At 40.6% G+C, this 11,765-nt stretch overlaps 1 protein-coding gene across 1 annotated transcript; it reads left to right on the forward strand.

Annotated features, from left to right (window-relative positions):
- The first annotated feature begins 47 nt into the window (after positions 1 to 47).
- On the forward strand, positions 48 to 10,505 carry surf6 (surfeit 6). Its single transcript, XM_060835127.1, has 4 exons — positions 48 to 350; positions 6,712 to 6,882; positions 8,882 to 8,967; positions 9,774 to 10,505. Exons 1-4 carry the CDS (start codon positions 251 to 253, stop codon positions 10,458 to 10,460), a joined length of 1,044 nt encoding a protein of 347 aa, XP_060691110.1. The 5' UTR covers positions 48 to 250; the 3' UTR covers positions 10,461 to 10,505.
- Positions 10,506 to 11,765: the final 1,260 nt, after the last annotated feature.

An 11,765-nucleotide genomic window follows, 5' to 3' on the forward strand; every position in this document is an offset into this window, starting at 1 on the left:
AGTGTCTGACGCAATCACAATGCGCCAGTGAGCGAAGCTGGCTGCAGAATGATGACGTCGAAGGCACACATGGGAGCGTGCGAGTGAAGTTTTAAAACGGGATTGAGCCTAATCTTAATTAACTGGTTCATCAATACTTTTCGACGAGAAGTAGTCGTTACTGTTTTTAATCTGCTGCTCTCCAAACGCTTAGTCTTCCACCGTATCTGTACTTAACCCACTTTCATTGGGAAACAGATCTGGGTCAGAAATGGCTGATCCCAGTCTCGCTGCAAAAGACCAGTATTTTCAGAGTTTGGGAAGCAAAGTGTGCGCATCTCAGGATCAGGAGCCGCGTAAACGAAAGCTGGGTAAGGAACGCAATACAAATCGTAATATTGAGAGGGATTTTTCTGGCTCCTGATTAACGAATGACATGGGGCGAAAGCAGTCCTGGTAGCAATGTTCAAAAAGTCAGGCATTGTAAAAGGAACTAATATTGTGGAACTCTCTAGAGCAGAGACACTTATGGGTTCATGAATATAATTATTTGCGTCACACGTAGACAGGGTGGTTAAGAAGGCGTTTAGCATGCTTATCTTCATTGCTCTCACCTTTTGAGTGGAGGAATTGGGCTGTCACGTTGACACTGCACAGAATATTAGTCAAGCCTTTTCTGGAATAATGTGTCCGATTCTGGCCCCCTGTTATTGGAAGGATATTATTAAGCTGTTCAGGGTTCAGAAGAGATTTACCACGATGTTGCCAAGAATGGAAGGTTTGAGTTAGGAGAGGCTGGGACTTCTTTCACCTGGAGCCTCGGAGGTTGAAGGGTGACCTTTGTGAGAAACAAAGCTCACTCACTTCAATAATTTCAGTCCGAGATAAGATCTGAAGCAATCAGTAGGTTTACTATACGCTTCCAAGTGTGGTGCCTAAAATAGATGCACCGAGTTTAGCAAGTACATATCTTATATAGGATTCACTACTCCAAACCTGGTGCCCATTACTATTGTTTATCTCTTGCCGTATCCGGCCTTGTGCATAACAAAGTACAAGTTTTACTCAGCCATTTCACCATATCCTGCTGTGGCCCATTGTTAGGTATACCCTTCTTCATGATTATCTACTTCCTCCACATGTGCGATTTCCTCCCTTTCCCTAACCATATTGATTCTTATGACCTTTTAATTGGGGTGTGTTTTTGCAAAAGTGGGAAACAAATGCTTATGACTACTGCTTGCACAAGCATCTCTGGCTTAGCCTACATCCTCACAGTACCTTATCTTGTCTACCATTGTTAGCAGGCACATTTCATTCTTGCATTCACATTTTAGCTAATACAGAAACAATTATATATTTCCTCCACATAGTTTTCATTCTTGTTGACTCAGCTCTTAGGTTGAAACAATTATACATTGGTGTGAGTGCACTTATCTTGCATAAGTAATTATGATTGCAGAAATAACACTACTTTACCTATATCCCACACCTTATAGAGGATTTATTAAATCATGAGTATAGATAAGATGTCTTTTCTGTACGTTTGGGGATTTAAAGACTATGGGTTATGTTTTGAAAGTGAGAGAAAGATTTAAAGAAGAAGGGGGGTTGCAACATTTTTACACAGTGGTTTGTATGTGGACTGAATTTCCAGAGGAACTGGTAAGTAGGAGTACATTTACAATGTTTGAAAGAAATTTGGATAAGTACATTAAGAAGAAATGTTTGGAAGAATATGGGCTAAGTGCAAGTAGGAGGGACTAGTTTAAGCCACTGCAGGAGATATTTGCAGGACACAATTTAACAGGTGAGGATGATGCTAAATTAGACCCATTGCACTTAGCTGAACAGTATGACAGATGTAAAATTCTGAATTAAACCATACAATGTAGCAATGTAGCATCTGTCAAAGAATAAATCCAAGAGGTCAATGACTTTAAAAGTTAACTATTTCCCTTTCGTAGATGCTACTTGACCGTATCCAGCATTTACTAGTTACTCCAGCATCCACAGTAATTTGCACATTCACATTTTGTAAATACAGAAACAAAAGGTAAATTGGGATTAGACCATAAGACATAGGAGTGGAAGTAAGGCCATTCGGCCCATCGAGTCCACTCCGCCATTCAATCGTGGCTGATGGGCATTTCAGCTCCACTGACCCGCACTCTCCCCGTAGCCCTTAATTCCTTGTGACATCAACAATTTATCAATCTCTGCCTTGAAGACATTTAGCGTCCCGGCCTCCACTGCACTCTGCGGCAATGAAATCCACAGGCCCACCACTCTCTGGCTGAAGAAATGTCTCCGCATTTCTGTTCTGAATTTACCCCCTCTAATTCTAAGGCTGCGTCCATGGGTCCTAGTCTCCACACCTCACGGAAACAATTTCCTAGCGTCCACCCTTTCCAAGCCATGTATTATCTTGTAAGTTTCTAGTACATCTCCCTTTAATCTTCTAAATTCCAATGAATACAATCCCAGGATCCTCAGCCATTCCTCATATGTTAGACCTACCATTCCAGGGATCATCCGTGTGAATCTCCGCTGGACACGCTCCAGTGCCAGTATGTCCTTCCTGAGGTGTGGGGACCAAAACTAGACACAGTACTCCAAATGGGGCCTAACCAGAGCTTTATAAAGTCTCAGTAGCACAATGGCGCTTTTATATTCCAACCCTCTTGAGATAAATGACAACATTGCATTTGCTTTCTTAATCACAGACTCAACCTGCATGTTTACCTTTAGAGAATCCTCGACTAGCACTCCCAGATCCCTTTGTACTTTGGCTTTACGAATTTTCTCACCGTTTAGAAAGTAGTCTATGCTTGTATTCTTTTTTCCAAAGTGCAAGACCTCACGTTTACTCACATTGAATTCCATCAGCCATTTCCTGGACCACTCTCCCAAACTGTCTAGATCCTTCTGCAGCCTCCCCATTCCTCAGTACTACCTGCCTGTCCACCAAACTTTGTATCATCGGCAAACTTCGCTAGAACGCCCCAATCCCTTCATCCAGATCGTTAATATATAACGCGAACAGCTGCGGCCCCAACACTGAACCCTGCGGGACACCGCTTGTCACTGGCTGCCATTCCGAAAAAGAACCTTTTATCCCAACTCTCTGCTTTCTGTCAGACAGTCAATCCTCAATCCATACCAGTAGCTCACCTCAAACACCATGGGCCCTCACCTTGCTCAGCAGCCTCCCGTGTGGCACCTTATCAAAGGCCTTTTGGAAGTCTAGATAGACCACATCCACTGGGTTTCCCTGGTCTAACCTACTTGTCACCTCTTCAAAGAATTCCAGCAGGTTTGTTAGACACGACCTCCCCTTACTAAATCCATGTTGACTTGTTCTAATCCGACTCTGCTCTTCCAAGAATTTAGAAACCTCATCCTTAATGATGGATTCTAGAATTTTACCAACAACCGAGGTTAGGCTAATTGGCCTATAATTTTCCATCTTTTGTCTTGATCCTTTCTTGAACAAGGGAGTTACAACAGCGATCTTCCAATCATCCGGGACTTTCCCTGATCCCAGTGACTTTTGAAAGATCTCAACCAATGCCTCCGCTAATTCCTCAGCCACCTCCCTCAGAAGTCTAGGATGTATCAGATTAGATTAGATTACTTACAGTGTGGAAACAGGCCCTTCGGCCCAACAAGTCCACACCGACCCGCCGAAGCGCAACCCACCCATACCCCTACATATACCCCTTACCTAACACTACGGGCAATTTAGCATGGCCAATTCACCTGACCCGCACATCTTTGGACTGTGGGAGGAAACCGGAGCACCCGGAGGAAACCCACGCAGACACGGGGAGAACGTGCAAACTCCACACAGTCAGTCGCCTGAGGTGGGAATTGAACCCAGGTCCCTGGCGCTGTGAGGCAGCAGTGCTAACCACTGTGCCACCGTGCCGCCCCGTATCCCATCGGGGCTAGGATATTTATCAATTTTAAGACCTTTTAACTTTTCTAGCACTTTCTCTCTTGTAATGGCAACCATACTCAACTCAACCCCCGACTCCCTTTAATTGTTGGGATATTACTCATGTCTTTCACTGTGAAGACTGACACAAAGTACTTGTTAAGTTCTCCTGCAATTTCCTTATCTCCCACCACTAGGCTTCCAGCATCAGTTTGAAGTGGCCCAATGTCTACTTTTGCCTGTTGTTTGTTTCTTATGTATTGAAAGAAACTTTTACTATCATTTCTAATATTACTGGCTCGCCTACTTTCATATTTGATCCTCTCCTTCCTTATTTCTCTCTTTGTTATCCTCTGTTTGTTTTTGTAGCTTTCCCAATCTTCTAATTTCCCACTGCTCTTGGCCACTTTTTTCTTTAATACATTTCCTGACTGACTTTGTCAGCCATGGCTGTCTAATCTCTCCCCGGATAATCTTTCTTGGGGATGAACCTCTGTACAGTGTCCTCAATTATACCCACAAACTCCTGCCATTTTTGCTCTACTGTCTTCCCCGCTAGGCTCTGCTTCCAGTCTATTTTCGTCAGTTCCTCTCTCATGCCCTCGTAATTACCTTTTATTTAACTATAACCCCATTACGTCCGATTTTGCCTTCTCTCTTTCAAACTGCAGACTGAACTCTACCATATTATGATCGTTGCTTCCTAAGTGTTCCCTTACTTTAAGATTTTTTTATAAATAAAACCATGGCAGAAGTAAGGGTTAGAGATTGGTGGCTAATCTTTTTGGATTGTGGAATCTGGAAGTGTTAATGACAGTAAAATATTTTCAGTAATAGATGAATTAAAGCAAAGATAGTTGGAAGTACCATCTACAAATACAACTCACTTAGCCTCCTCACACAATACTTTCCAAATCCATAACGCAGTGTCCAGATGGAAATTGGCAGCAGATGCATGGAGGTTTCCTCCAAGCCATGTGCAATCATCACTTGGAATGATATCATTGTTCCTTAACTGCTACTGTACAAACTCCTTGAACTTCCTTTCTAACTGCACTATTGGTGTCCCTGTGCCCCACATTCTGCAATGGTCCAGCTCATCTCCAGCAATTAGGTATGGGCACCTTCTGACATCGCATGAAAGAATTTTAAAATTAAAAAAATCTTATTCTGATTATAGTTTTGAGGATACAATAGGAGTATGATGGAAGTAAAATTGTGAGCTATAATTCTGGGAGGATGTTGACTTGTGAAGTCAGCTTGTATCATTCACAAGCTAATCTCCAGATTTCAGGAGAATTATGCACAGACAGTGAATTCAGGAACTGTTTAATGGACAGAATCAATAGGTGAATTGTTGACGGTTATCACTGAAAACTGGAGAACAGGAGGGTTTGTTTAATTCTGAAGTACATTGATAAAAATTAACCATTTAGAAATTCTGTAATGAAAATACTGAGAGCATAAAGCTGGAGTAAATAAATCAAGATTAACATTTTGTGTTGAGTCCCAGATGCAATGTCTCACACTGAAACAACATAGAATGTTATAGTGCAGTACAGGCCCTTCGGCCCTCTGTTGCAACAACCTGCAAAAATAATCTGCTGCCCATCTAACCTCCACCATTCCATTATTATCCATATGTATATCCGATGCCCATTTAAATATCCTTAACGTCAGCAAGTCTACTACTGTTGCAGACAGGCTGTCCCACACCACTACTATTCTAATTGAAGAAACTACCCCTAATATCTATGCTAAATCTATTACCTCCCACCCCCCCCCACAATTTAAAGCTATGTCCCCTCATGTTAGCCTTCACCATCCAATGAAAAAGGCTCTCACTGTCCACCTTACCTAACTCTCTGATTATCTTACACATCTCGATTAAGTCACCTCTTAACCTCCTCCCCTCCAACGAAAACAGCCTCAGTTCCCTCAGCCTTTCCTCATAAGACCTTATTTCCATAGCAGGCAACATCCTGGTAAATCTCCTCTGAACCCTTTCCAAAACGTCCACATCCTTCCTGTAATGCAGTGACCAGAACTGCACGCAATACTCCAGGTGTGACCTTACCAGTATCTTGTACAGCTGAAGCATGACCTTGTGGCTCCGAAACTCAATCCCTCCAACAATAAATGCCAACACACCATATGCCGCCTTAACAACCCTATCAATATGGATGGCAACTTTCTGGGATTTATGCCCCTTGACACAGATCTCTCTATTCATCTACACTGCCAAGAATTTTACCATTAGTCCATTACTCTGCATTCGTGTTACTTCTTCCGAAGTGAAATACCTCACACTTTTCCACATTAAACTCTATTTGCCAGTTCTCAGCCCAGCTCTGCATCTTATCTATGTCCCTCTAACCCACAATATCCTTTGGCACTATCCACAACTCTGCCTACCTTAGTGTCATCCCCAAATTTACTAACCCATCCTTCAATGCCCACATCCAAATCATTTGTATAAAAATGACAAACAGCATTGGCCTCAAAACAGATCCTTGTGTCACACCACTGGTAACTGAGCTCCAGGGTGAACAGTTTCCATCAACCACCACCCTGTTATCTTCTTTCAGCTAGCCAATTTCTGATCCAGTTTTCTTTTGTTTTAAATACTGATGAATGGGTTGTTTGTTTCTTAGAAAAAAATGCAGATAATTTAAAAGTTACTGAGTGGAGACTAACTTGTAGAAATATTCAGGTGATGCTATTAATTATTAAATGTGAATTAAATAAAATCGAGTCCTGTTCAGGTTGTGTGGTTTTGTTTGTATCTTTAGTTTCTAAAAAGGAGGGCTCGGAAGCTCTAACGCAACCTAAAAAGAAGAAGAAGAGGAGGAGAAGAAAGGAAACTCCAAAGGAGCTGAAACATTTTCAACCAGTGAGTGGGGGTCAGCCTAATACTGTTCAAAATGGAGTGAAAGTGGATAAAATCCAGCAAAATACCAGAGGTGTGAGAATTCTATCTTGCTATAAGTATTGTTTCCCTGTTCCCCACTGAGGTAGTAAAATTAATCTCCTTTCACAATTTATGTATTTAGATTAAATGCTTTTACACTCTTAATTATCATTGTTACCTCTAGATTTGATTATTCCCTATATATTCCTGGCTGGTCTCTTACATTTTACCTTCCGTAGACTGGACGTTATCCAAAATCCAGTGCCTGTGTATTGATTCAGTGAGCCTTGTTCACCAAATACCTCTGTTCACCTACTCACATTGGCTCCAAGAAAAGCAAGCTTTGATGTTGAAAGTCTCGTGCTTGTTTTGAAAACCCTCTGAGGTCTAGCCCCTCCTGCAGTCTATAATAAATACTTTTAATCAACCTATTTCAGACGTTAATACAATACCTGTCTGGTGCAGGTATAACGTGAATCCTGACCTTCCAGCTGAGAGATAGGGATATTACCACTGCATTGCAAGAGCCCCAGTACTGGTTAAGTGCAGGCAGTTGTAACTGGTTTAGTCTGGAATTATGATTGATATGGACTGAAGGATCTGTTTCTATGTTGTATGACTCTACAATTGTAATATCCCTCACAAACTTTTGTGTTTTCCTCTAATTCTAATATCTTACATATTCCTATTTAAAATTACTATGCTATTAGTGGCCACGCCTTTAGATTGCCTAAGTCCCAAGCTTTGGAATTCCTTTCCGACATGTCACCACCTCACGTTCCTCTATAAGGACTCTTAGTGCTGACTTTGTCCAAGTTTTTTGTTATCTGACTATTACCTCTTTATGTATCTTGGTGTCGTTTCTTCATTTATACTGCTCTTTGAAGTACCTTGGAATGTTTTATTATGCTATATAAATATGCCTTTGTTTATTCCCCATCCTCATCTGCTCCCAGCACACTCATGCTTTCACTTTACATCGAAAATATAAATGCAGAAAACAGGAGCAGGATTAGCCCATTCAGCCTTTTGAGACTGCTTTGCCATTCATCATGATAATGGCTGTTTATCCAACTATGTAGCCTGTTCCTACTTTTCACCTCCCAAATCCTTTGATCCCTTTAGCACCAAGTGCTAAATCCAACTTCTCCTTCAAACCATAAAATATTTTGTCCTTGATTGCTTTCTGTGGTAGTGAATTTTATGGGCTCCTCACTCTCTGGGTGAGCGGTTTTCTCCTCACCTCAGTCCTAAATGATTTCCCCTGTGTCCTTAGATTGTAACCTCTGGTTCTGGACCCCACCACTGGAAATCCATCCTGCATCTACCCTGTCCAGTCCTGTTAGAATTCTACAGGTTTCTATGAGATCTCTCTCCATTCTTCTGAACTCCCAAGTATAATCCCAACTGAATTTTTTTTAAAAAACCTGAACTTGTATGTAATTCTTATCATCCCAGGAATCAGTTTAGTAAATCTCTGATGCACTCCCTTTATAGTGAGAGTATTCTTCCAAAACTGCTCACAAAGTTGTAGTTGTGGTATCACCAATGCCCCTGTTATTGCATGATGTGAAGGAGCTGGTGTTGAACTGAATGGACAAAGATAAAATTGACATAACAACAGGTTTATTTGGAAGCACTAGCTTTCAGCACTGCTCCTTCAGCAGCTTGTGGTGGAGCAGGACCATAAGACACAGAATTTATAGCAAAAGATTACAGTGCCATGCAACTGAAATGAGATATTGAACAAATATTTGTTCAATGTCTCATTTCAGTTGCATGATGCTATAATGTTTTGATGTAAATTCTGTGTCTTATAGTCCTGCTCCACAACTACCTGATGAAAGAGCAGCACTCCAAAAGCTAGTGCTTCCAAAATAACCTAGTATTGTGATTCTTAACCCTGTATTTGCAGCTAGACATCCCTGCTCCTGATTATTTTTGTGTTATCATATTGTTTTAAAGCTCTTTCTACGTAGCTAATCTACGTTTAGTACAGATGTAATTGGTGAATATGATTTATATGTTATAATTTTAAACTTGCTTTTCAGTCAGTGAAGTGAACACCAGCTCGTTTTCAACAGTAAATATTCTTCGTCAGAGACTACACGAGAAAATCCAAGAAAGCCGTGGTCAGGTAAATTTTGATATGCCTTACATTTTGTGTGCTGGGTATCTTTGGAGTCGCTATTGGGGACACCTAGTCAGTTAGTTAGCACTGAAATGAATACAAGTTAAGTAACTATTAGTTTGGAAAAAGAAATTCAAATTGTGTCTAAATGCAGTGAAAGAAGCTTAACTGGATTTGGATTGAAATATTATTGATTGAATGAATATCAAACTTTATCTGTTTTTAAACTTTAATTTTTACAGTTCCCCTGGAGAATTTAGTAACCAGTGCTTTTGAATTTTAAAGTATATGTGAAAAGATTCAAAGATCTGACAGTACAATTCTTGGTGCCCCAAAATAGAATGGGATTATGGAATATCTATTTTGAATTGTTGTTTAAACTAGTAATTATTTCACAGTATGTAAAGCTTTTGCAGTCAGAGATGTCAAGATTAGAATTGTCTCAGTTAAATAGTAACTTTACAGTCTTCACCCCCTCCCAAAAAAAACAATCAAATCCTGGCAAAATATTTGAGTGTAGAGACCTTTGTTAGAAAGTGTTTTTTTAATTTGTATTGGACTCTGGGAGACTATAATTGTGAAAATGCCTAAATTTATAGGAGACTAATTAATACCAAGTAATTTGATAAGTAAATAGGACAAGTGGAGTGGCATGCAATTTATTGAGAGTAATTCTAGTTTTTTTGTCTGTATTCCAAGCAAACTTTATATGTAGTCTACATAACTCTCCAGCTATTTACTACAAAGATCTTCATTTACTGCCTTTTCATTACTCTGTCATCAATTGTGTCATGTCTTGTGTTTTTTGACAGTGCAATCCAAAAGGCTTGCTTCCTGAAGAATTAGAGAAGAAACGGCTGCACAGAAAGCGGGAAAGGGAAAAGAAAAAACAGAAACGGAAAGAGATGCGAATGAAAAAAGAACAGAAAATTGTCCAGGAAGATAGTATTGCAGCAGAGGCTCAAGATACAGAGAAAAAAGACCCATCGAAGAAAACGGAAAATCAGTTGCTCTTCAATAAAGTGGATTTGCCATCTGAGGTAGTTAAAGACAAAAAGATGAAAAGAAAAGAGAAAAAACAGAAAATTAAAGGTGGCATCACACCTCTCACTGGCAAAAACTACAAACAACTTTTATCTCGACTGGAAGCCCAAAAGAATAAGCTTGAAGAATTGAAGATTAAAGATGAAAATAAGGCAAAGGAAGTTGAAATGAAGATGAAGTGGACCAATATTCTGTACAAAGCTGAAGGCCTGAAAATTAAAGACAATGAAGAATTGCTGAAAGCTTCACTAAAGAGAAAAGAAAAACTCAAATCCCAACGTCAGAAGAAATGGGAAAAGCTAACAGAACATGTTGTTGAAAAGATGCAGCGTCGTCAAGATAAGAGGAAAAGAAATATAATGCAAAAGAAGCATGCCAAGATAGAACGGAAAAAAGACAAGGCAAGAAAGAAAGGACGTATTCTACCTGAAGATTTAAAAAAAGCAAATCTTTGAGAGAAGAGTTGAATTTTGTATTAACATAAAATAGTCTCAAACCTACACTGTGACAAATTTTTGTTAAGCATTGATACACAATGGTGTTGCTCATTAGTATTTTATTTACTGTATTATATTGAGTAAAGGATCCTGGCACTGTTAAATCTGTTACAAACAGATTTTCTATCAACATTAAATATTTCCACCTTCACAAATAGTAAATTATTTGACTAATCAAGTATATAATGGCACAGTAATATTTTCTTGCAGGATAATTCAGTTCATGTAGCTGAATCAAATTCTGCCCTGATCAATATTTGCTGTTAAGAGTGAATGTGTAAATAACGAACTCTTTAATGCGTAATCATAGAATCCCAATACTGTGGAAGCAAGCCATTCAACCCATCAAGTCACAATCTCTGAAGAGCATCCCACCCAGACTCAAACTCCTACTTAATCCCTGTAACCCTGCATTTCCCATGAGTAATCCACCCAACCTACACATCCCTGAATGCTCTGGGCAATTTAGCATAGCCAATCCACTGAACTTGCACTGCTTTGGACTGTGGATGGAAACCACTGCAGGCACAAGAAGAATGTGCAAACGCAAGGTTGGATTCAAACCTGGCTCCCTGAGGCAGCAGTGCTAACCATTGAGCCACCTTGACCTCTATACTCCTAATAGAAGTCATTGCTTGCAGCAGTGAGAGTGGAAATTAAAAATAATGCCTGACTTGACAAGATGGCGTGATTCAGTAGAACTGCCGTGGATGGCTCTGCCGAACAGCCAAGGCATATTGGTGTTTTTTTTTAACCATCCCTGGCCAACTTTTTTTTTGTTTGATCGCATGACTGAACATTGCCTAGGAATGTCTGCAGCCTGTGTTCCACATTTCCAAAAGTATGCTGCAGAACTGCCCCACTCACAAAGATAGTGACAAGGCCAAAATGACTAAATTGTCACCTTGCCCATGTACTAGTGCTCCACCCTGGCCAACTTATTTGGAGACATTGTTAATTTGAAATAACAAACAACACATATTTGTTGACAATTTGGAGTGGGCAGGATGCCAAAAGGAAAAGGAGTGAGAAAACATCAAGGAGGACACTCTCCTGCAGCACTTTGCATGCCTGTGGCCGCAGCAGCAGCCCCTCCCGAATCCCCCCTGGGGCACCAGACGGGGACTCAGGAATTGTGGTGGTGAGACTTAGCGCGAGGGTTGAGGCGGCGATCAAGGAGATCCATGCCCAGATCCAACCCATTGCGTCCATGCTGCAGAAGCAAGCCCTTGGAGAGCAGGTGGAGGGTCGAACCACAGCCTC

The sequence above is a fragment of the Hemiscyllium ocellatum genome, chromosome 14 (genome assembly GCF_020745735.1).
Source record: "Hemiscyllium ocellatum isolate sHemOce1 chromosome 14, sHemOce1.pat.X.cur, whole genome shotgun sequence".
Classification (NCBI taxonomy): Eukaryota; Metazoa; Chordata; class Chondrichthyes; order Orectolobiformes; family Hemiscylliidae; genus Hemiscyllium; species Hemiscyllium ocellatum.